Source organism: Cryptomeria japonica, chromosome 1 (assembly GCF_030272615.1).
Source record: "Cryptomeria japonica chromosome 1, Sugi_1.0, whole genome shotgun sequence".
Classification (NCBI taxonomy): Eukaryota; Viridiplantae; Streptophyta; class Pinopsida; order Cupressales; family Cupressaceae; genus Cryptomeria; species Cryptomeria japonica.
Window position 1 is genome coordinate 672,595,326 of NC_081405.1, and position 26,977 is coordinate 672,622,302.

The following is a 26,977-nucleotide window of genomic DNA, read 5'->3' on the forward strand; positions in this document are numbered from 1 at the left end:
CCATAAATAGATCTTGGTCTATTTAGGTTGCAATTTTTCAATGAGATTGTATTCTTTCTTTCTCCTTAGAGGGTGATGAATAATTAGAGGAAGAATAGGGTTTAAAATAGGGAGGAACATGAACAGGGATAAGGTTAACTTGCTTGATTTTTTTAGTGTTAATATATACACTACTGTGTGGAGTTTGTAGCTACAAGAATATTGCATGATATGAATTGAGCTCTATAAGTGTAGAAGTTAGATTCTCAAGTGTGATTTGGAATGCCCCAAAATAGTGATTATGGATTGAGAAAGTGGGGGTTAATCAAGCACCCCATGGACAATGATCTTTATAGTTTGAATCTCATTCACATAAAAGAAATAAATGTATTGGAAACAACATTTAGGACTTCAATTCATGCTTCTCATCTATGGATTATGTGTTGCATATGACATCATTAGTTAGACATTCTTCCTCATCACAAGAGGTGACTATGGTTGTGACAATAGTTGAGGACTCCCTCATCTCCATCACTGGAGGAGCTAAATAATGGTTTATTGCAATATTGTTCTGAAAGATCCCAAATGGATCCTTTTGTTGTTGCTGTTGTAAATTCTTAATTAAACATACTATATTTTTGTAATTTTTCGGTGATCTTATAGAATAGACAAAAGTTGCAGAAAGGGACTGTTTGTTTTTGGGTTTTGATGTTATAAGTAAAGTAATTGATAAATAGCAACAACTGTGAAATAAAACAGTAAACAATGTTCATATGTAAGAACACTTAAGCAATCTAAAAATACAGCAAATCATACCAGGCAAATAACCTAGTTTTGTATTCAGCAAGAATCCATACATTTATTTGGAGTTGTTCTCAATCTGGATTCATGCCAGATGGAGAAATATTATTGGCAATGAACAAGGAAGACCAAATAAGATGAATATAACCCTTCAAGACAACATACAAACAAGGCGTGGTTGCAAAGGAGGCGTGGAAGCTGCTGCAAATCACATGCCAGCTGAAATAGACCAGTCGCCCAGTTGAAACCCCCAATATGTATACTGAAACTTCAGGCCAAGAAGATACCTCTAACAATCTCTGTGCAATCCTGGATAAATCCACTGTCAACTCCTGCTGAGGGCTACATCCCAACAAGCTCAGACCTAGGGTTTGCGTCCCAGACCAAAATCACTCTTCCAGAGCAATTCCCAAATTCGCAAGTTTCAAAATGATCAAAGATGCTATCAATTAGGTTTTCATCTTCTTATAACTCCTTTCCCTTTACAAGTCGAACCCTAAAGAATAATAAAGCTCGCGCTTTATAATTAAAGTGACACTTTCCCAATTATGGTGTCAAACTATAGAAAAATATCACTTTATTACGAATAAATAGCTTCAAGCATCCAAAAAGACTTCGGGAGGTGAGAATCATGTAGCAAAGTTCAAGACCTTTCCAATGACCTATAACACATAGGCATATCAAACCAGATGAAGCCAAAAACCCCTTATTACTCCGAAATAGCTATATACATAGCCTTATTTTAATTTATTTAATCGCTAAATTAGGAAATATTTAAATATATTTAAATATTTTCATAGATCCAATAATAGCCCAAAATAACCAACCAAACATGAATCTGACTTTGTCACCTGTTTGTGACTGATGCCAGACAACATGGGCCAACTGGCAGTCCCATCCCTAAAATCTAGGGATAATCCTAGAAACTAGGAAACACACCCAATCTTCCTGAAACTGAAACCATGGTATGGTCCCGTGGAACCTCAAATATGGAAACTGCCACAACCTCCTAAAAGTAGGGAATCTCCCTAAAAATTAGGAACATCTCTCCAAACACCTGTAACTACTCAAAAGGGTCCTGCTCTACTCCTTGGTCCCCTAGGTGGTCATTTAGTCAACTGCCAATTCTCCCTAAAAAATAGGAATTGTAGTTTGAAGGTCCAAAATGGCTCACAAAGCCCCTACAAAGCTCCATGACCCTTAGAATGAGTCCCCTAACCATGTCATTGACCTACGGGAACTCGAATGGTAGGTCAACCCCTGCTCATCCCATGTCACCTAGAAAAGGGGACATTACAATCTTCCCTTCCCGAAGATTGCTTGCCCTCAAGAAATTTGCACCTGCACGCTGAAAACCAATTCACTGGATCCCATATCAATCTGATAAATGTTGCTTCACCCAGCCGCTACGCTACTCTGATATATTATACCCAAAGTGAAACAACTCATCATGGATCCACTAAAGAAATACACCACACATGTCAATACCAGGATCGCAAATCTTTGCACTGTCATATCCATCCATCATGTCAATACTCATTATACTGCTTTTGTGAACCTGAACATCATCTAACTAACTAAGAACTTCACTCCAATTGAAGCCACAAGTACTACCAACCATCAATGCTGATATGAATCCATCAATGAGCCAATTTCCAATAAGTAAAGTGTGTTGAATACTTTTCCAAGACCTCCAAACAGTTGTTGTAACTTTACCTATATTTCCACAAATTAATGTGCCTTCATTAAAGGTTGCTAAGTAAATGTTTGGTTGATCCATGTAACAAATGAAGTCCCTTACATGCTGATCTTCATAGCCGACTGTCAAATCTAAGAAAACTGAGTCACCACTCAATAAGTGCAATGCTACCTTATCATATGAAAGAGGTGACAAAATGAAAGGTGTATTGGGAACACCTTCTATGCCAATAAAGGATAACTCATTAGTGGTTGGTTCACTATGAGCCTCATTATCAATTCCATCACCACCATGAAAAAAAAACCAATATCAGCTGAAAAATTAGAATTAGATAGCTCATGTTCCTCCTTACCAATATGGTGATGAGTATCATGAATGTGCTGAAGTTGAAGCTTGGCCTGATGAGCTATCAACTTGGCTTGCTTGGCTCTTGCCAACCATCCTTCATTCATCCTCTGAGATTTCTCTATACCAACTATCCCAAAATGCACAAAATCTGAATTATGATGGATTGTAGTATTCACATTATCATAACCCATGATTGCACCATGTGTACCTTCAAGTCTAGAATGCAAATCATTATTCTCTTCTTCACCAAAGGCTGCCATATCTTGAGGAAGGGAAGTTATATCACTTTTGTTATGAACCTCGTGGGGTGGCTTGAATGACATGATAGAGGCTATTGATTTGCCAAGTTCAACATACACCTCCCCTATCAAGATAAACTCACACACATCCTTCAAACTCTCCTCGGAACCATCACCATTAGACACATTTTTTGTTTTGTTCCCATCTTCTAAGGTCTGATTTGAAAAATCAGACTCATTATGACATGTATCTTCAATATCAGAAGCATCAGTGACACCCAAACAATGAGTGTTTGCATGATATGATCGCTCACAACCATCATCCTCATGCACCAAAGCATCAAAATCTTGATTATGCTCAGTAACAAGACTGCTGTCATAAAAGTCAGGGTTGCTATGGCTTGTTTTTCCATTGCATCCCTCTTGTTTAACACTCATATATTGTGTGCCAACTCTAGGAATCCCTCCTACAACTTCTTCCTCATCTATCATGACCTTTGAATCATCATTGTGTTCATATGAAGGACCGCTGTTATAAAAATCAGAATGGTTGCCATACCTTTGTGACATGTTTCCAACATTCATAGGTACCACTTCATCCCTTGTAGCATGTTCATCAAATTCCTCATAGATATTTTTATAAACCTCATTTATGGATGAGTCAATCAGTTCTTCTCTTTTTATTTGTACCTGATATGAATTCATAGCATCTCCAGCTTCATATGGAATACCCATAAATTGGGTGAAGGTAAGCATATCCTGTACCTTTTTTGGAAGGGAGCAATACCCATGATAGTTTCTTATGACTGTATCATTGAATGTTTTAACAGGGGGCCTCCTTGTACTTTTAGATGTAGTTGTACCTCTAGTGTGTCTTGAACTCTTTGAAGGTGTTTGATCAAATTCCCTTCCTAATTGTTTATTTTTACATAACCCTGTCATGATGATTCTTTTTATGTCCAACTGAAAACCAAATCCAATCAGACCAAGTGAATGCAATTACCACCCCACAGGCTGGCTGGATTATGCTCTGATACCACTGAAAGATCCCAAATGGATCCTTTTGTTGTTGTTGCTGTAAATTCTTAATTAAACATACTATATTTTTGTAATTTTCTAGTGATCTTATAGAATAGACAGAAGTTGCAAAAAGGGATTGTTTCTTTTTGGGTTTTGATGTTATAAGTAAAGTAATTGATAAATAGCAACAACTGTGAAATAAAATAGTAAACAATGTTCATATGTAAGAACACTTAAGCAATCTAAAAATATTGCAAATCATACCAGGCAAATAACCTAGTTTTGTATTCAGCAAGAATGCATACATTTATTTGGAGCTATTCTCAATCTGGATTGATGCCAAATGGACGAATATTACTGGCAATGAACAAGGCAGACCAAATAAGCTGAATACAACCTTTCAATCCAACATACAAACAAGGCGTGGTTGCAAAGGAGGCGTGGAAGCTGGTGCAAATCATGTGCCAACTGAAATAGACCAGCCGCCCAGTTGAAACCCCCAATATGCACATTGAATCTTCAGGGCAAGAAGATGTGTCTTCTACCTCTGACAATCTTTGTGCAATCTTGGATAAATCCACTATCAACTCCTGCTGAGGGCTATGTCCCAGCAAGCTCAGACCTGGGGTTTGCATCCTAGACCAAAATCACTCTTCCAGAGCAATGCCCAAATTCGCAAGTTTCAAAATGATCAAAGATGCTATCAATTAGGTTTTCATCTCCTTATAACTCCTTTCCCTTTGCAAGTCGAACCCTAAAGAATAATAAAGCTTGTGCTTTATAATTAAAGTGACACTTTCCCAATTATGGCGTCAAACTATAGAAAAATATCACTTTATTACGAATAAATAGCTTCAAGCATCCAAAAAGACTCCGGGAGGTGAGAATCATGTAGCAAAGTTCAAGAACTTTCCAACAAGCTATAACACATAGGCATATCAAACCAGACGAAGCCAAAAACCACTTATTACTCCGAAATGGCTATATACATAGCCTTATTTTAATTTATTTAATTGCTAACTTAGGAAATATTTAAATATATTAAAATATTTCCATAGATCCAATAATAGACCAAAATAACCAACCAAACATGAATCTGACTTCGTCACCTATCTGTGACTGATGCCAAACAAGATGGGCCAAATGGCAGTCCCATCCCTAAAATCTAGGGATACTCCTAGAAACTAGGAAACACACCCAATCTTCCTGAAACTGAAACCATGGTATGGTCCCGTGGAACCTCAAATATGGAAACTACCACAACCTCCTAAAAAGTAGGGAATCACCCTAAAAAGTAGGAACCTATCTCCAAACACCTGTAACTGCTCAAAAGGATCTTGCTCTACTCCTTGGTCCCCCAGGTGGTCATTCAATCAACTGCCAGTTCTCCCTAAAAAATAGGAATTGTCATCTGAAGGTTCAAAATGGCTCACAGAGCCCCTGCAAAGCTCCATGACCCTCAGAATGAGTCCCCTAACCATGTCATTGACCTACGGGAACTCGAATGGTAGGTCAACCCCTGCTCATCTCATGTCACCTAGAAAAGGGGACATTACAATCTTCCCTTCCCGAAGATTGCTTGCCCTTAAGCAATCTGCACTTGCACGTTGAAAACCAATTCACTGGATCCCATATCAATATGATAAATGTTGCTTCACCCAACCATTGCGCTACTCTGATATAAACATTTTTATACCCAAAGTGAAACAACTCATCATGGATCCACTGAAGAAATACACCACACATGTCAATACAAGGATCGCAAATCTTTGCATTCTCATATCCATCCATCGTGTCAATACTCATTATATTGCTGCTGTGAACTTGAACATCATCTAACCAGCTAAGAACTTCACTCCAATTGAAGCCACAAGTACTACCAACCATCAATGATGATATGAATCCTTCAATGAGCCAATTTCCAACAAGTAAAGTGTGTTGAATACTTTTCCAAGACCTCCAAACAGTTGTTGTAACTTTACCTATATTTCCACAAATTAATGTGCCTATGTTAAAGGTTGCTAAGTAAATGTTTTGTTGAGCCATGTAACAAATGAAGTCCCTTACATGCTGATCTTCATAGCCGACTATCAAATCTAAGAAAATTGAGTCACCAATCAATAAGTACAACGTTGCCTTATCATATGAAAGAGGTGACAAAATGAAAGGTGCATTGGGAACACCTTCTATGCCAATAAAGGATAACTCATTAGTGGATGGTCCACTATGAGTCTCATTATCAATTCCATTGCCACCATGAAAAAAATAACCAATATCAGCTAAAAAATCAGAATTAGATAGCTCGTGTTCCTCCTTACCAATATGGTGATGAGTATCATGAATGTGTTGAAGTTGAAGCTTGGCCTGATGAGCTATCAACTTGGTTTGCTTGGCTCTTTCCAACCATCCTTCATTCATCCTCTGAGATTGCTCTATATCAGTTGTCCCAAAATGCACAAAATCTTATTTATGATGGATTGTATTATTCACATTATCATAACCCATGATTGCACCATGTGTACCTTCAAGTCTAGAATGAAAATCATTATTCTCTTCTTCACCAAAGGCTGCCATATCTTGAGGAAGAGAAGTTATATCACTTTTATTATGAACCTCATGGGGTGGCTCGAATGACATGCTAGAGGCTACTGATTTGCCAAGTTCAACATACACCTCCCCTATCAAGATAGACTCACACGCATCCGTCAACTCTCCTCAGAACCATCACCATTAGGCACATTTTTTGTTTTGTTCCCATCTTCTAAGGTCTGATTTGAAAATCAGACTCATTATGACATGTATCTTCAATATTAAAAGCATCAGTAACACCCAAACAATGAGTGTTTGCATGAGATGATCCCTCACAACCATCATCCTCATGCACCAAAGCATCGAAATCTTGATTATGCTCAGTAACAAGACTGCTGTCATAAAAGTCAAGGTTGCTATGACTTGTTTTTCCCTTGCATCCCTCTTGTTTAACACTCATATATTGCGTGCCAACTATAGGAATCCCTCCTACAACTTCCTCCTCATGTGCCATGACCTTTGATTCATCATTGTGTTCATATGAAGGACTGTTGTTATAAAAATCAGAATGGTTGCCATACCTTTGTGACATGTTTCCAACATTCATAGGTACCACTTCATCCCTTGTAGCATGTTCATCAAATTCCTCATAGATATTTTTACAAACCTCATTTATGGATGAGTTAATCAGTTCTTCTCTTTTTATTTGTAGCTGATATGAATTCATAGCATCTTCAGCTTCATCTGGAATACCCATAAATTGGGTGAAGGTAAGCATATCCTGTAGCTTTTTTGGAAGGGAGCAATACCCATGATAGTTGCTTATGACTGTATCATTGAAAATTTTAACAGGGGGCCTCCTTGTACTTTTAGATGTAGTTGTGCCTCTAGTGTGTCTTGAACTCTTTGAAGGTGTTTGATCAAATTCCCTTCCTACTTGTTTATTTTTACATAACCTTGTCATGATGATTCTTTTTATGTCCAACTGAAAACTAAATCCAATCACACCAAGTGAATGTAATTACCACCCCATGGGCTGGCAGGATTATGCTCTGATACCACTGAAAGATCCCAAATGGATCCTTTTGTTGTTGTTGATGTAAATTCTTAATTAAACATACTATATTTTTGTAATTTTCTAGTGATCTTATAGAATAGACAGAAGTTGCAGAAAGGGATTGTTTCTTTTTTGGTTTTGATGTTATAAGTAAAGTAATTGATAAATAGCAACAACTGTGAAATAAAATAGTAAACAATGTTCATATGTAAGAACACTTAAGCAATCTGAAAATACTGCAAATCATACCAGGCAAATAACCTAGTTTTGTATTCAGCAAGAATCCATACATTTATTTGGAGTTGTTCTCAATCTGGATTGATGCCAGATGGAGGAATATTACTGGCGACGAACAAGGAAGACCAAATAAGCTGAATACAACCCTTCAAGCCAACATACGAACAAGGCGTGGTTGCAAAGGAGGCGTGGAAGCTACTGCAAATCATGTGCCAGCTGAAATAGACCAGCCGCCCAGTTGAAACCCCCGATATATGCACGCCGAATCTTTAGGCCAAGAAGATGTGTCTTCTACCTCTGACAATCTTTGTGAAATCCTGGATAAATCCATTATCAACTCCTGCTGAGGGCTATGTCCCAGCAAGCTCAGACCTAGGGTTTGTGTCCCAGACCAAAATCACTCTTCCAGAGGAATTCCCAAATTCACAAGTTTCAAAATGATCAAAGATGCTATCAATTAGGTTTTCATCTCCTTATAACTCCTTTCCCTTTGCAAGTCGAACCCTAAAGGATAATAAAGCTTGTGCTTTATAATTAAAGTGACACTTTCCCAATTATGGCGTCAAAATATAGAAAAATATCACTTTATTGCGAATAAATAGCTTCAAGCATCCAAAAAGACTCTGGGAGGTGAGAATCATGTATAAAAGTTCAAGACCTTTCCAATAAGCTATAACTCATAGGCATATCAAACCAGATGAAGCCAAACACCCCTTATTACTCCGAAATGACTATATACATAGCCTTATTTTAATTTATTTAATCGCTAACTTAGGAAATATTTAAATATATTAAAATATTTCCATAGATCCAATAATAGCCCAAAATAACCAACCAAACATGAATCTGACGTCGTCACCTGCCTGTGACTGATGCTAGACAAGATGGGCCAACTAGCAGTCCCATCCCTAAAATCTAGGGATACTCCTAGAAACTAGGAAACACACCCAATCTTCTTGAAACTAAAACCATGGTATGGTCTCATGGAACCTCAAATATGGAAACTGCCACAACCTCCTAAAAAGTAGGGAATTTCCCTAAAAAGTAGGAACCTCTCTCCAAACACCTATAACTGCTCAAAAGGATCCTGCTCTACTCCTTGGTCCCCCAAGTGGTCATTCAATCAACTGTCAGTTCTCCCTAAGAAATAGGAATTGTCGTCTGAAGGTCCAAAATGGCTCACAGAGCCCCTGCAAAGCTCCGTGACCCTTAGAATGAGTCCCCTAACCATGTCATTGACCTACGGGAACTCGAATGGTAGGTCAACCCCTGCTCATCTCATGTCACCTAGAAAAGGGGACATTACATGTTCAAAGAAGGAAGAGAGATCTTCCTAAATCTATTTCAAAATCCCATTCCCAAGTTAAGGTTGTGTTGATTGCAAGGAAGGGGTTAGGTCTACTATAGGTTGGATTGTTTATTTTCTAACAATAGCTTGTTTCTATTTGTGTTGTATAATAGATTCTTTGGTAGTCATAGCAGTTCCCTCGTTTAAGGTTCGAGGCCCTTTTAAACCTTGATATTTAACTTCGTGGTTGTTAGCTATTTTATTGTCGGCCAATTATTTTATTGTTAACATTTTGCTATAACAAGGTTTTAGGAGCCCATTTAAACCTATTTACCTTCTAATCAAGAAGAACATATAGAAGAAAAATATTAGAATATGTAGAATTGGAAGAAGTTGTTTAAGAAGTTTTATGTTGAAGAGGAACGAGAATGAGATCCACTAATGTCTTATCCAACATGTCAAAGTCATTGAAATTTTGAACAAGGAATTCCAACATTGTAGCTTCACCAAATTGTAGTCGTTAAATGTGCTTTTATGTTTTTATACTAGAATATGACTAGTTTTTTAAATAGTGTTTGTTGTTGCTACTTATCAAACAATATTTCTCCAAGATAAATCTATGAGTTGGCTTTTATCTTACAAATATAGTTTAGAAGTGGAAAAAAATAAAGAAATGGGGAACTTGATGCTAAACTCAGGAGCTCATTGTCCAAGAGGCTAATGTATCATGTTGTCATCTTTTGCATGTGTTGTCATCCCTTTAGCATGTTTTCATCTTAAAAAAATGTGAAACAAAAATATCACCAAAACTTGCTTTTCCTACATGCTAAGAGGCAAGAACAAAAAGGATAGTAGACAAATCATAGACTAGCATACACAAAAATACTTAAAACCAATATTAATCTATTTGATTTAAAGTTAGGCATAAAAATGGTGAAGGAGACTACAACAAACAAGTAGCTAGGGACAAGGAAAATATTGGTAACTACCTAGGAGCTCACTAAGAATGGTCAAGCTCCTATTTTTTCTCGTGTCTTCCATAGATAGTGAAAATATGAAAATAGATTGAGAAATGTGTGCACTTAATCGATGTGCATGTAGGACTAAGAACAACAATGCTAAAATAAAAAGTATAAGTGCTAGATCCCTAGTCTATAGGAAATAACACCAAATGTGTTTATTTGACTGATAAGAGAGGAGGTGACATTCACCAAGTGATTTTTCAATAGTATAATGCAATTGTAAAACTATGAAAACAATAACAGAACTTGTTTAAACAATATTACTAACCAAATAATGAGGAAGGAAAGAGCATTTTGAAGAGGTCAATAGTGGAGCAACAATATCAACCCTTGAATAAGCTCCAACAATGTGCAATCAACAAGGATAACATATAAGAACTTGTTAAAGAGGAAGCAAATAAAAAATTTGGGTTCCAAAAGGTTTCTTGGGAAGTTGAAGGATCTAATTTGAGCATAAAAGCATTATGACAAACAACAATTAACAATTGGGCAAGAAAGACAACCAAACAAATTTGAAAGCTCACAAGATGCTAGTGTATCAAGCTAGGGTTATAGAGAAAATTTGACAAGTAGTACCAAGCTAAGAAGAAGAATAAGAATGTGACATGAAAAATTCATAATCCAGAGGAAGAGATAGTCAATGTTAAGGGCTTTATGCATCCTAAAACATGCTAGGGGAGTAGACATCAAAGCAAGTGCAAAACTAAGTATGAAAAATGTTGGATTAAGGTGTCATCCACCTTGTAAATCCTGTGATGTGTTTCCAATATCCTTGGAAAATGTCTTAAGGCACTTAGGATGTATTGTAAAAATAATTATAATACTTAATTCTCACCATTATTTGCAAAACATTCATAAGGGATGATGGATTTCACTAGCAGCACTAAAAGTGAGTTGTGAACATAAATATTTAATATTGTTTTCCCCACTTATGGACATCTAGAATAACATATTTAATGACTTAAGTGGAAAAGGAGTGACCTTTTTTCTTCTCCAAGTGGGAGTATGGAAAAGGCAACAAGTGTCTCTAGGTGTTCCATCATTTATTACATTTAATGTAATGCTTATCTTGCAAGAATGGGTGCCTAATTTGGAGGGAAAGTATTGCAGCCAAAACTAGTATCTTCTCAAGTTCCATGGAGGCATTCCATGGGTTGTGGTCATGAGGAATGAAGAAGCTTCTTCGTACATATTTATTGGTGGTTTTGGAGCTCTTGTCATTTTATAAATTCAACCCTTTGGATGTAGAATAATGTGAGAAACAGTTGAATGTAGATTTATTTGTAAAACAAAGGACCAGTGGGAGGCATAAGGAGGTTGTTTATGTGTGCATATGTGTTTCTATGATGGAGGCAAAGAGGAGAATGGAAGTGATTGTAGTGTAAGGACATTTATTGTTGATAATGCAAACGTGTCCTCTCTTCTTGGTGGAGTTTTTTCTTCTCCACATAAATCCCATGTTATGTGATGATCTCATGTTGATGATTTACGTCTTATTGTTGGTATCTTATGTTGATGTTTTTTATTAAGGGTCAAATAGGTTTTGAAGGGATCTTAAACCCTTTTTACATTAAGGTGCCATAAAGATAAAAACCAACAAACCAACAACAAACCATCATCAAAAAATCAGGCCAAAAAAACATATAACAACAAAAAAACCAGAAAAGCTTATTTTAAGTTCTTGAGAGCCTTTGCAGCCTTGGGTTCTAATTGAGCCATAGTGAGGGTGATTTTCTTCAGGTCCCGGATGTCTTGAGAGGATTGTTCTGCATATCTTTTCAAATTTTCTCTAGTGCACTTGCTTGGGCCTTTATCCTCCTCTTGCCCCTTCATCTTGTTCAATGCTTCAACATCCACCACAACCCCACAACCCCTTTTTGTTGAGATTTTTCCAATTTTCCAACTAGGGTATTAAAATTATTAGTTGAATTCTTGACCATTATGTGGCTAAAAGTAACAAGGGAGGAGATTATCATTTATATTTTTAAACTTGTTCTCCAGATATTGAATTCTCCCCTCATAATCATTTTTCAAAACTTTTACATTTTTCACAATCTTTTGGAGGGAATCAACAATAGACTTCCTTTCATCCTCACTCCGCAACCCCTCACTACTTCTTTCATGTTTGCTACTAACTGAATGAAGCTTGAGATTGATGTCCTTAATTTGGTGAAAATTCCTTATGTTGATGTTTATCATTATTTATTGTTGTTATAAGTTCACATAAGATAGGTTTAATAAGCGTAGTAAACAGGTTATTTTTTGGCATCATTAAGAAGAAGGATCTAATCTTGATTTTCATAATCAAACCGACTTAATTTTCAGATTTGCATATGAGTTTCAGATTTTTATGGTGTAGTTATTTAAGCCTTGTATCTCATCCTTTGATTAGTTTATTGGATAAGGATTGATATTCACAATATTTAGTATTGAACCTATTTATTTCCCAACAAAAAAATTCAATATACGCAATTTTCATCCTTACACTAACCCAAAACTAAACAACAATCATATATATATATATATATATATATATATATATATATATATATATATATATATATATATATATATATATATATATATATATATATATATATATATATATATATATATAACATTTAGTAAAATGTAAATGTAAATGTCTATCTATCATAGTTTATTTTGTTTTATCTTTAATTTTATTTATTACTTATATGTTAATTTAAATGACAATATTGAAGGGTGGTGAGCAAGCCTGGAATTTGACACTTCAAATTATTAATAAACCATAAAATATTATAATAGGTTATATATATATATATATATATATATATATATATATATATATATATATATATATATATATATATATATATATATAATTTAAAATATTGATATATATTATTTAAGAATGTTTATTATAAAAATATAAATTTATTTTAAAAAAGTAAGATATATTTGTTTCTAATTTTATAATATTTTAATATGAATTTTCAAAATAATTTCTATTTTCTTAAATGAATTTAGAAACTTAGTCAATTTATTTTTTAAATATTTTTAAGAAGATTGTCTCAAGTATCGATTTAGAAACTTGTTATAACTGAAATACTAAAACATAGTTGTTTCTAATTTTAAAACTATTTTAATATGAATTTTTAAAGTTGTTTCTATTTTCTATTATAAATATGTATTATGTTGTTATTCTTTTTATTCATCAATAAAATGTAATTTTCTAATTGTACTTCATTTTTCTCATTATTGATGAATTTGGGGAGATCTCAAATATTAATTTAAAAATAAAATGTAGTTATTGTGAGAAGGATGACACAAAAAAGATTTGTTTTTGACAATCAATATTTTTTTTAAAACGTCAAATGAAAGGCATTGGAATTACCAAACCGTCATAAAAAATTGATATGACAGGTAAGGGTGACCGTCAAATTCCAAGCCTGGTGGTGAGTATTTAGAAATATTTTATTTGATTTTTAATATTACATTTTATTTATTTTCAAATAAGATTATAAGTTAAATTGCATTTGATACATTACAATTCAAAAATTATTATGATTGTAAATTATGATAATGATAAATTTGTGTAATGAATAAATACAAATTATATTTATTTAAATGACTATACATCACAATTATTTATATTGTTTTACTATTTAAATTTAGGGGTAGTGGGTATTTAAAACTATTATTGTATTATTTTTTAATATTACAATTTATTTTATTTTTCAAAAACTAGGATGGGTTATCTCCTAAGACATCTTAATATTTCACTGATATGAACATCACTTAGAGAAAATTAAAGCTAAGTAAACCATTCATACTCATGAGAGATGGATTCTTGTGAAATACAACTCATAAAATATACATTGATCAATTTTAGCTAAAAAAAATAAAAATTGGATCTTGAGAAAAAAAAAATCACATTATTTGATATATTGCAAAAGAACCATCCACTTGAAAATGAACGCGTCAAGGAGCTCTATAATAAATGATTCAACAAGACACAACACTTACTAAAGGTTTTATAAATGGGGTGGCAAACTAAGTGGAGTTGGTCTTGGGAGGAATTTCATGGTTAAGCTTGTTTGAGTTGTTGTATTGGGATGGGTGACTTCCCAAGGAGCCTTGATACTTGAAACCTCTATGAGCATCACCTAGATGCAATGTGTTGGGTGGACAATTCATGCTCATGGAAAATGGGTTCTTATAAACCACTTATCTCAAAATAGAATCACTAAAGATTGACTAAAAAATTATGTAGTTGAATCCTAAAATAAATGTCACATAATTTCACTCTATGAAAATATTACATACTTGAAATGAATGAGCTGAGGTGATCTATAATGTATGGTTTATAAGACACGATTGTTGAATTTTTTGCAATAAACCGCTTATCTCAAAATAGAATCACTAAAGATTGACTAAAAATTTATGTAGTTGAATCCTAAAATAAATGTCACATAATTTCACTCTATGAAAATACTACATACTTGAAATGAATGAGTTGAGGTGATCTATAATGTATGGTTTATAAGACACGATTGTTGATTTTTTTGCAAATGGAGTAGCAAGCACAATGCACTTTATGTTGAGAGAAACTACATGGTTAAGCATTCTTAAGCCAAAGCAACACTAGGATAAGTGACTTCCTAGGAAGTCTTAATGCTTCATCCCTATCATCACCTAGATACGATGAGTGCTAACTGGAACATTAATGCTCATGAAAGATGGGTTTATGCGAACCACTACTCATGAAATATGGATAGATGAATATTCACTCAAGAATTACGATTAAATCCTTTTAAAAAAACATAACATTATGAAAACACCACCTACTTAAGAATGTTTCAATTACTTAGTTTCAAACTTTATTACACCCCAAAAATAAAGTCAACAAAACTATACATGATCTTTACACACTCAATGTAGTACAACTTGGGAGCTACAATTATATGAATTTATTGCTCTACTTGTTCCAACAAATGAAAGAGGGATATTGATGTAAAATGGGAAAATAACATGTTAGAATAAAAAGGAATCCAACACAATAACTAGGAAGTCTTTGCTCTTGAAACTTACAAAGATGGAAAAAAACATCTTTAGTAGTTGCAAATGCATTACTACCTCAATAATGTGAATTTTTTAGTACAATGAGTTGCTACATATGCAATCTATCCTTGCTCCATTAAATTACACACAGATTTGTCTTCTCTTCTAAACACTATTGATAAACTAATGAAATTCTTCTTGCTTTGATTAATACATTTCATTAATCTTCGTGTGAAAACATACTTTCCTCTTCTATTTATAATCAATGTCCATGCTAGAGATTCCTCTTGATCCCTAGAAGAATCCTCTTTCAATATGAAATTAGAAAAGTTATCTTTCCATTTAAATCTTATTTTCTACATCACAAAAATCAACTATACCAACTTTGTAGGCACTAACTTGTGTTGTGCAAGATAATTTTTGTAGGTATAAACCTATCCCTTGCAAGATCCATCTTCATAAGCGTTGGTCCATCCCCAAAACATATTTTTTCTTCCTATTATAATTGGTTGTCATAGTACTAAAAAAAATCCCCTAAAAAGTTAGACCAATTCCAAGAAAGACCATACAACCTTGTAGACATGAGATTTGCATAGTTCATCGTGTTATTATGCATAGCTTCTAATATCAAATATGTATGTTTATTTCCTCAGTGTTTTAGATCAAACTCTAGGATCCATGATCAGAAAGAAGAAAACAAGAGAAGAGAAGATAAATGAAAGATTGTTAGCAAAACAACAAAAAAATAAAAAAAGAGAACCTTTTAAGGCCGGCCAAATCTACTACCCTTTTTCAAAACTTGATTTTAAGCTATTCTAGTTGTTTAGCTTTGTTCGTGATTTCCTCTCATGAAGGGTGTTGATTGTCAAAATGAGATTTTCATAATTCATCATGTTATTATGCATAGCTTCTATATCAACTATGTATGTTTATTTTCATACTATTTAGTGAAGAGCTATTTTTATATATATAAAGAGATTTTATTTTACTTTAAAATTATTTAAAATTTAATTTATTTAATTTACATTAATTCTTTCATTTGAAGAGCCATTTTTATTTGAAGAATTATTTTATAGTTTAACTTCTTAATATATGTTGATTATATTTTAATTTTTTTGCATTTAATAATTACAACATGAGATGCCATTGTAATAGTAATTCTACTTTGCATTCTATAATAATTGAACATCTAAATTAAACAAAAAAGGAGTGTTTAATGTATGCACCACACAACAAAATTCAAACTCAAATAAAACATACATTCAAGTTAGAGCAAAATGGATGTAAATAACAATGTCAAATGCAATGAAACAAAAACATCAAACCTCCATCAAATCCTTATGATATGTTCCAAATAGTAAAGGATTGAGATGTGTATGCTCTTAGCTATGATGCTTCTAAATTTGATAGCATCAATGAATAAGATTTCCTTGAGATGGAAGGAAATGACAAGTAGTAATAAATGGAAGAGATCAATGAAGGATGTAGATTAAGAGATGAGATGGAACACCAAAATTCTTGCATTTTACAAGCTCACACATGTGAGCATATATACAAAGGGTAGAGATTAAAAGATGAGTTAGAGGATCAAGATTCCTCCATGTTGCATGTTCATACCTCTAAGGCAGGGTCTCATGGAGGGGATTTATGCTCTATTTTTAAGGAAAAGGTGGTCTCATGAAAAAACTATTTTTCTGCTAAAAAATTATTTAGAATAAATTTCCCAAAAAATAGGAGCCCCTACTTTTTAGGCATGTAATTTTAAGTAGGGGAAAATGGGGTGGGGCTAGAAATTGCCCTACTAGGACGAAGAAACCCCCTCTCAAAAAATTGTATAAAATCTTAGTGAATATTTAATTTTTTTTAAATAATAATTGTTTTAATTGACAAATCTTTCTTTTTTTTAAAGAAAAATATTAATTTTATTGATAAATTTTTTTATATCATTTTTTTTGGTAGAAAATATTGGTGAATCTTGGAAAATAATAAGAGTATGCATTAATTACTATTGCAAATCATTTCATTTAAAAAAATATTTTTTTATAGAAAAATAAAGTCATCGAGGCCATTACAATTTGTAGGTACAATTTACTTCATAAAATACAATGGTGGTCATTAGATTATATTTTAAATCAATGGTGGCAATTAGAGATTGTTGATATAACACCAAAGTAACTAATAATTATGATATATTATTGGTGAAATAATTTAAATTTCTTTAATAAATTAGTAAATGTTGGCAAATAAATTCTCCGGCAATTTAGATAATACAAATAAAAAATTGTAAAAATGTGGCAATTCAAGTCACCTCAAACGATGAACTTATTAGCCAAATCTTGATTCCCAAATCGAATATTAGCCACTAAAATTTTCATTGGTGTGTGCGGGTGAAGGGTTGAGAGTTGCTCCTTAATTTTAAAGTGGATGGTGAAAATTAAAGGACGGCGTTTTCTTACCATAAATGGTGTGAAGTGAAATTTTAAAATTAGAGAAAAATATTAATTAGTTAATAAATTAATCTAACCAATTGAATTTTACTTCCTTGATTAGTTACACGAATTTTGAGTTAAGGCTACTTAATTGACATTGAAAATGTTAAGGGGAGATCAAGATAAGATCAGCTGAATTAATTAATCCATGATACAAAATAGTTAATCTGAAAGTGATTAGCTAAATTATTTACATAATAATTTATTTGATAAATTCGCAAATCAAACGTGGGGAAGTGGGAACGGGTTTGCAGACAAGATACAAATGCCAACATACCATGACGATGGTTTCTTCACTAATCTCAACCTTCAACATTGTTAAAAGATGATGGTGTATAGAAGCCTATGCCCATGGGGATGCGTCTATTCTGGCTCCAAAATGACAGTACGGATTAGTCGCGCGTTTTACACCATCAATTTTGCAATTAACGGCTGTGATTGACTAACCTGTCACTAACACGCTGTACGAAAGATCCGTTTTGAAGCCAGAATAGACAGAGCCGTGCCCATGGGAGGGTTCAGGTAAGGACAGTCCTAAACCTAGTAAGAATGTAGGAAAAAGTGGTGACGGAGTAGCTCCTGGAGATTTGAAGTCATCGTTATAAATCCTGCTAATAATGACCATACTGGCAAAAAAATTCCTATTCTGTTGACAAATATCCAATCACTTTCATGCATTACTGAAATTCTCCTTGGGAAACCATACATTTAAAATCAAAAACATACCTTGAAGGCCTAGTTAATCATTTGTCAATGATGTCGAAAGGACTTGCAAATGGGTTCTGATCAAAATCTCATCTGACATCACTCGTGCATGCCAAAGCATGAAATTGTCTTGCAGCAGTTTTAAGACATCTGTGAGTTTTTTTATACGGAAGATTTTTCATCCAGATAGTCGTTTTAGCTATCCAATACAGGAGCACGAGCCTAGGGCTGAAACCTCCTTGGCTACTGAGAGGTATCCATTCCACCAAATTCACCCAGGACACATTCCCAGCAGACCAAGGGCCCATTGACATTTGTGATGTTTTTGAATTATAGAAAGTTATAAAACCTGCAGCTTGCACGTCCACGAAAACAAGATAATTGAGTTTGTAACTCAATCTTTTGTTTGTACAAACCTTGTAAATCTGTTAAAACCAAGACATCATAAATAAGGGTAACCAATCAAGGCCTCCAAATGGGACGTTGAATCAGAAAGGTTCAGAACGTTTGGCATACTATCTTGTTTTCCAAAATAAGTTTCAATATTCGAAATAACTTCAAAATGAGAGATTTATAGCTGACCTTGGAGTGGTGATACCTGTTTCAATAAAATGAAATGTTTCAGCTGCCAGTGTATTTGGAAAATGAGATAAATCTACCACAGCCCACATAAAACCGAACTAAATTGTTCACGATTCTTGGGCCAATAGTCATATATGGGTTCTAAAGTGTCTCTACTGATAGAATGCTTGGAAATGACAAGTTCTCTATGAAACGCAGAGTTGCTGCAATGCATCATTAAAGATGAATGATGGAACATGTGCGATGTCTCTTGTGATTGCCAATGAATTGTGAGTACAAACTTGTGGATCGATTAAAAACAGAACACAGAAACCCTGGGAGAAATATAGCGGGATTGTGAGTAAGGCATTGACAGCTTGAGCAGGGACGGAAACCAACAATTAAGGTGTTTGGATATAGATAGAGTAAAAATCAAACTTACACACCTCGTGCTCAAATAATTTAAAACAAAATGGTTAAAGTGGATAGAACAAAGACTCATTCCACAAATTAATTCAAGACTCACCAGACAAACAACCGCATCTTGCACTTCAGGGGAAACTGACTTCAGAAATATTGGCTCCACTACCACTAGATCAGAAAACATCTACCTTGATTTTAGTTCGAATTAAGAGTTACAACAATAAACCTGGGAATTTCAGGATTATTTCAAACCTTGCAAAAGTTCCTTGCATTAAATTTCTACCTTGATTGTAGTTCGAATTAAGAGTTACAACCATAAACCTGGGAATTTCAGGATTATTTCAAACCTTGCAAAAGTTCCTTGCATTAAATTAATAACTACAAAGAATTGTTGAAAAAGTTCGTTTTGATTGTGATTGAATCTGTGAACAGAATCCTCCAAATGCACATAATATATACTTTTAAAGCATGAGAATCTCTGTATATAGTCCTTATCTTTCTTTCTTGTCATTTTAAAAGGTGAACAAAAATTGTACAGAACTTAAAATGCATGCATTTCTTATAAATATGCCTTGGAAATATGGTGGGCAAATAGGATTCATTCACATTTTGAACATAACAGATGAGAAAAAAAATTGTAGCACAAGCCTGAGACAAATAAAAAAAATTCAGAAGTTAATTTATCTTGAAATTAAAATTCACGAGACAAAGATAGATTGGTTTGAAACTTGAATGTCAAAATTTGAACTTGATAAATCACAAAGAAGTAGATTTCCAAAATAAATTCTCAAAATCATTTAAAATTACTAACAACACTACAGCGGCTACAATTACTACTCCAAGAAAAAACTAGAAATGACAACTTTCTCTTCATCGCTTTCCACCTCCACCACCAAGCTTAGGACCTTTAGGCATTGCAGCCTTAGGCAGCTTGGTTTGTGTCTTCTGAGACTTTGAGACAGTCTCTGCTTTCTTTGCTTTCTTCTCATCTTTATTCTTCTTTATTCTTTCTTTAATTTCTCTGAAAATTAGAAGTAAAAAATACTGTCAGCAAAAAGTAAAGAATCAAAGGGGCTATTGTATGATCACAAAAATGACAATTGGGAAGAAAGAAACATTCTCAAATTTCTTACAAAACCTGTCAGTAGAAGAGACCATACCTCAAGGCAGCCTCGCGGGCAGCAGCTCTAACTTCTGTTTTCTCAGATCTTTTCTTTTGGATAACTTCCAACGAAGCACCAACAATGGACCTTGAATAAGGCTTGCTCGTCTTGCGTCTTGTCTTTTTGACTTGCTCAGCATTAATATCCTGGTAATAATCACAACATGTGTGAGCAATAATATCAGACCACACAATTCAGATTGTAGTGCATTAATAATAAATCACCTTCTTATGCTGCTTTCGATACATTGCAGTCCATGTCAATTTGGATGGCTTCAGACGGTTATGGAAGTACCTCTTACACTTGGAATTCAGAAACAGGAAAACCTGTAAATTTCCATATAATACAGATCAGGATAATTGAAATGTAATACCAGATTAGGCAACAATTCAACAAACAGATGCCATCATGATATGAAGACTTGGCTCAATACAGAACAAGATTATGCATTTACAGTTTGATTGTTTCAGTGATAACTGAGATGCCTTTTTTTTAATTTGTGATACAATCTAATTATCTAATAGAATTATTCAAATCCTTCCAAATAACATATTAACAACCAAGAGTTAATAATATCAACATACCTGTGAATCTGAACGGACAAACCTGATACCCTTGCCAGGGTAAATCTTAGAACCGCTGAAGCGGCAAATTTCTGTCCTGCAGATATTAAAGATAGCGACTGTTTACAGATAACAGAAAATAAAGACAATAATTGCTAATAAAGAACATAGCGATTAAGCAATAAACACGAAAGTGGAAACTTATATGCAAAGAGAGGTGCAAAACAAACTGATCATACAAAATAACATGTTAGACAAGAACATATAGATCCAACCAACCAGAACATCAAATGTGCACGTATTATGCAATAAAACACTACAGGTTATGCTTTTGCGAAATCTTAGAAGTATACACATAAAGGAAATACAAGAGACATCATAAATACTTATAATGAATAATTAACACACTGAAAAGAAAATATATATACAAACAATCAAAAACAGAAATTTTACATGTATTAATTTATTAAACCAATAGTTTAATCAGCAAAACACAACCTCAAAGGCAAATACGTTCCAACATAATTCAGCTGGATTTGACCTGGTGATATCTTATGATTATCTATGATAGCTCCTCATATTGATCTCTTATGCTCTTGCCAAACTTGAAGGCTGCACCACAATAATGTCTTGACAGGTATAGTCACACCAAACCATCACAAAAAATGAGAAATATAAAATGACTGCTATATAAGTTTGAGGGTGTTGCAATGTCCTGTGGCAGCAGCAGAACTACTAGGTCACACAGAACCCAGCAAAAACTTGCCAAATGATCTGTGAACTCAGAAGATTGACAAGACTCTTGATACCGGTAAATGGCAAGAACTATTTTGAAAAAACTTACAAGTAATACAAATCATAAACTATTTGGAATTTTTTACCTCTTAACATATTTTACAGAATTATTTTCAGAAGTGGTGAATTGGCCAATACTTGTCTGCCCGGCCAGAACATTTATAAGAATTGTCCATGTGCCTCTGAAGAGATACCAGGTTACGGGTGCAGATATAGTAGTTTTTAAGACTCCAGAATTCTAAGTGTGCTCTAAACAAATTATACAGTTTGCAGAAATGCATAGAGACATTACTTACAAACTGTGTTACCAGATCCAGGTCCGGTTTGATGCAGAAACACATAGAGATATTACTAAAAGACTCTGTTACTGGACCTGAATGGGGACCGGCCAGATCTGGATCCATTTTGGTCCACCTACGGATACAGAAGGGGGTCATTGCTGAGGTGGTGGGTTTGTCTAAGATGAACCTGGCGAACCCAGCCAAACCCAGGATAAATCCGACAATTTTTTTGCACTTTTTTTTCCCCTCCTTTGACTTTGACCTGGTCATTCTAAAATTAATTTTTAGCCCTAAAATTGCCATCTAAAGCATTTCAAACACCAAAACAAGCTCATTTTACTTCATTTTTATTATTTTATTGCAAAAGACACATACCATTCCAAAAGGCTGAACTTTCATTCTTGCTTTTCATTAAACAAAAGGAGCTGAAAATTGACCATTGAAGGATACACAGAATTTGCATTGCATTCCTATGCATTTGCAAGTGTTATTAGCAGCCAAGAAGATCATTAAAGAATATTCTTGAAAAAAGACATTGTTTTTTTCCCTGCATTTTTATTTTACAAACATGAAACAAATTCTCTGCTTTGCTAATCTTTCATTTTTCAACAAATGTATCACCGTACTTTAAATTTTAATCGAGCCAGGTTTTATATATCTATTTTTTGTTTTTAAATTTTTATTTGTCTTGAATGGTTTGTTTATAAAATTTCTTGTCATAAAAATTACAATGAAAACTAATTTTAATTCCAAAAGCCGACCTAAATTCAAACCAGAATTAAGTTCTCCTCTTTGGAAGTATGTTGATATGATACAACAGGTTCTAGGTGGTGGTGAATATATCTGAATTTGTAGGAGGTGTGATGTCAGGAATTCAAGTTCATATAGTTGAGTGAACACCCATTTGTGCGGACTTCTTGGACTAGACATCAAAACTTTCCCTAAAACGAATGGTGTAATTATGTCATTAGAAAAGTTATAGCATATATTATGGACCAAGAGCAAGCAAATGAACTAGTAGGCCATAGAGAAAATTATCGTTTAGCAAAAAACACATCAAAAGGAACGAAGCCTCCTATGCTCTCATCTAGTCCCTATGTTGTAAACAAACTCTCATTTTTGGCTGCTCCTAAAGAACCCACTACAAATAAAAGACAAAAGGGGCCTTTGAAAATGGCATTTCAAAATGTCAAAATGACTAAAGACATTATTCATCAGCACATAACAAGATGTATTTATGCAAATGGGTTGGTTTTCAATATTTGCTCACTCACCATACTAGCAAGAAATGGCAAGAAAAATTAACGAGGCTCCAAAAGATACAAAGGCCCATGTTATGAAAAGGTGTGTAACACCTTATTAGAAAAAGAGATCAATCTTGTAGAAAACTCATTGAAGCCCTTAAGAAAATCATGAGCTGAGACAGGAGTGTCCGTTGTTTCCAATAGATGGAAAGATACTAAAACTCAGCCCTTGATCAATGTTATAGCAATGTTCCCCAAAGGAGCAATGTTTTTCAAATATGTGGATTATGAGAGGCAGACGAATGATGGCCAATTTATTGTTAATATCCTCATCAAAACCATTGAGGAAGTGGGACCCCATAATGTTGTTAAAGTCATAATGGACAAAACAAAGAATTGTAGAGTTGTTAAGTTGTTGGTTGAGACATGTGATTCACACATCTTTTGGACACCTTGTACAATCCATTATTTCGATCTTATGCTACAAAAGATTGGCAACATAATTAAATGAATCAATCTAATGCTACAAAAAAATGGAAACAAAAGTGATTGGATCAAAAAGTTATATGCAAAAGTTGAAGAGATCCACATATTCATCACCAACCATCATATTTCATTGGAGCAATTGTGGGTAAGTGAAGTAATAGAATATTATATGTTTTAATTTCACTTTAGTTAATTGAAAAAAGAAGTAATCTTAATTACTGAAATCATAATTTTTGTGTGCAATAATTATTCTTTAAAATTTGTTTTTAAAGATTTTATTTTTTATTTTTGAATAAATTGTTGAAACCCGTTCCACCTTTAACACAACTGATTCTCTTAAAAACAATTTGTGAAGGTTCAAGAGACACTTTTTAACATGGTCATTAGCCAAACTTGCTCCATATTGAGGCAAAGCAACATTAAGAAGACAACAAGTATTAAGTGGTAATCCTAAATGACTCTTTGTGGGATCATGTAGAGCATCTCCTTAGTTTCACCAAGCCCAATTTGAATATGATTCGTATTTGTATAACAAGTCTTTCTTGAGAGAGATATATGATATCGAAAACAATCATAAATGAGAAAAAGCAAGACCTTGAAGAAACCTAATTATTTTTCTTTGCACAGAAAAACCCTATCTCCACAAACAAACAAAAAAATAGCACACACATTGTAAAGAATACCAACAGTTGTTGTACACCTGCACTAAAATTATATCAGATTTTATTTTATATGTAGAGATAAGAATGCTATAAAACCACTAAAAGCCCCACCACTTCTTACGTGAAACTTCAGGTTAAGGCCCTAGATTAATGGGTATTTAATCAAGAAAAAAATGCTCTTGAGCGTCTTCTTAGAACTAAAAGTGAGATTACCAGCTGCCGATAAACGAAACAGTCCTCAATACCAGAAAATATCATTTTTCATAAAGACCGATGTGTCACAACCAGTCTAAAATAAATGAAATTACAGTTCAACCAGAATTCCAACTCCTTATCTTATTCCAAACAAGAAAACTAAAACCATAAACCCTAATAACATCATTTTACCGACAACGAAACAACAAAATAATTTCACTAAGCAAAAAACCTAGTTTTGTGTTTTGAGGTAGCCATAAAAATGCAAACTGGACAACACCTAATAATATAGAAAAGTATAACACCGTGATTGACTTCTGGAAGAAAAAGGTTTTTCCTTTTACATTATTAACATGGGTATTTTCCAGAAACTTACTTGAGCACCATGGCGCCGGATTAAATTTCCCTCCGCTGCTCCTGAATCGGCTTCCTCCTCTGCTCCGAACAAAATCACAGCCCTCGACAAAGACTTAAATTTTGTTTATTTTATTGTACATAACTAGGTTACATGCATGGGTATCTTTCTATAGCAGTCCGAAGGCGCCGGACTTAATTTGACGTTCGACCCTGCCTGTCAAGCAATTTCTTTTATGACGTTTATCTATTCAAACTTGCCACATAGACTAAGCTAAGAACCAAAAAAATAATAATATATATATATATATATATATATATATATATATATATATATATATATATATATATATATATATATATATATTTGGTTCTTAGTTTAGTGTATGTGAAATTTATGTAATATAATTTATTAAAATTTTAATAATATTTTATCTTAAAAATATCTAAATATAATCATATGATCATCAAATTTAAGTCTAATGAAAGATTGAACATCTAAACCTAATCATATTTTGGCAAAATATAGTAATACACATCTAAACCTAATCATCTTTTGGCAAAATATAGTAATACCACCTAAAGATATTATCAAAAGATCATTAATCACTAATTTTTATAATGTTGTTGGTTAAACTCACAAGACTTTAAATATTCGTGCTTATTATTAATTTAATGATTTTGATTTGAGCAGTCAATGTTTCATCAAATATTTTCAAATTAAGATTATAATGTCTATGGAAAAAGAATGTGGCTTCATATCTTCTATTCTTACATATTCATCAACACAAATAGAAGTCTCAATTTTTTGTGAAAATTAAATGCATATTAATAAAAGATTTATAAGTTTTTCAATATAAATAGATTAATATTGTCAAAAAATATTTATTATATTCTAAAAGATAAAATATCAATTAATGATTTGATCTATAAAAATATAAGTAATATCATAGGAACCAAAAAAATAATATTTTATCTTCTTGTATACGTCATGGTTTACATGTTTTAGGTAAAGATCATACTACATTTTTTATAGAGATTATAGAATATTAAAGAGAAACACTTGTACACAATGTTAATGTGTTGAATTGTTTCACTAGCTACTAGACCCATCAATTTCACCTCAAACAAACATCACTCATCCATTGAATATGTATAAGTCTTTAAGCTTATCATGAGATAGTAAATTGTTGGAACCAATGGAAACATAAATTGTAAATTTTGAAATTGTGAGATTATATCTATATAATAAGTAGACTATATAATTCTTGATATATTTTGAGATGATTGTAATCTTTTTTTTTTTTTTTTAAATCTCAATTATGATATTCAAATTTGAGAATCAATTTATTATTTTTTTAAGATTTTCTCTTTGTTTTAGCATCATTTGTTTCAAGTTCGATTTAATGACAACACCTTCATGTTTCATAGGTGGCATCAATGTTTATTCCTTGACAAACACAAGACTTCAAGACCTGATTATAGAAGAGGTTATTTGTGTACTATTGAAACTTGTCTTTTTTTAAAGGAGGAGCAATTTTTGTACCATGATTTTCACTTTGTTTTAGAATCATTTATTTCAAGTTTGATTTAATGACAACGCCTTTATGCTTCATAGGTGGCATCAATGCTTATTCCTTAACAAACACAAGAATTTAAGACCTAATTATAGAAGAGATTATGTCTGTAATATTGAAAACTTGTCTTCTTTTTTTTCTTCATTAAACATATGCATCAATGAAAAAATGGTCAACCAACTTCAAATTGATTGTTGTTCACCCAACAACATACCAT

The 26,977-nt window shown here is 33.3% G+C and overlaps 1 protein-coding gene across 1 annotated transcript; it reads right to left on the reverse strand.

The window, feature by feature from the left end:
• Positions 1 to 20,173: 20,173 nt before the first annotated feature.
• LOC131026772 (large ribosomal subunit protein eL24) lies at positions 20,174 to 25,380 on the reverse strand. Its single transcript, XM_057956721.2, has 5 exons — positions 25,206 to 25,380; positions 21,188 to 21,263; positions 20,828 to 20,929; positions 20,601 to 20,749; positions 20,174 to 20,461 (listed from the first exon to the last, which is right to left on the reverse strand). The coding sequence occupies exons 1-5, from the start codon at positions 25,214 to 25,216 to the stop codon at positions 20,311 to 20,313; spliced, it is 489 nt and encodes a 162-aa protein (XP_057812704.1). The 5' UTR covers positions 25,217 to 25,380; the 3' UTR covers positions 20,174 to 20,310.
• Positions 25,381 to 26,977: the final 1,597 nt, after the last annotated feature.

Bases quoted from the DNA above. Each gene is read 5' to 3' on its own strand.
- LOC131026772 (XM_057956721.2), bottom strand. The intron at 20,930-21,187 runs GTATGTTGATAT...GGAAATTTACAG, and splicing joins TTGTCCGTTCAGATTCACAG to GTTTTCCTGTTTCTGAATTC. The intron at 20,750-20,827 runs GTGATTTATTAT...GATTATTACCAG, and splicing joins ATCGAAAGCAGCATAAGAAG to GATATTAATGCTGAGCAAGT.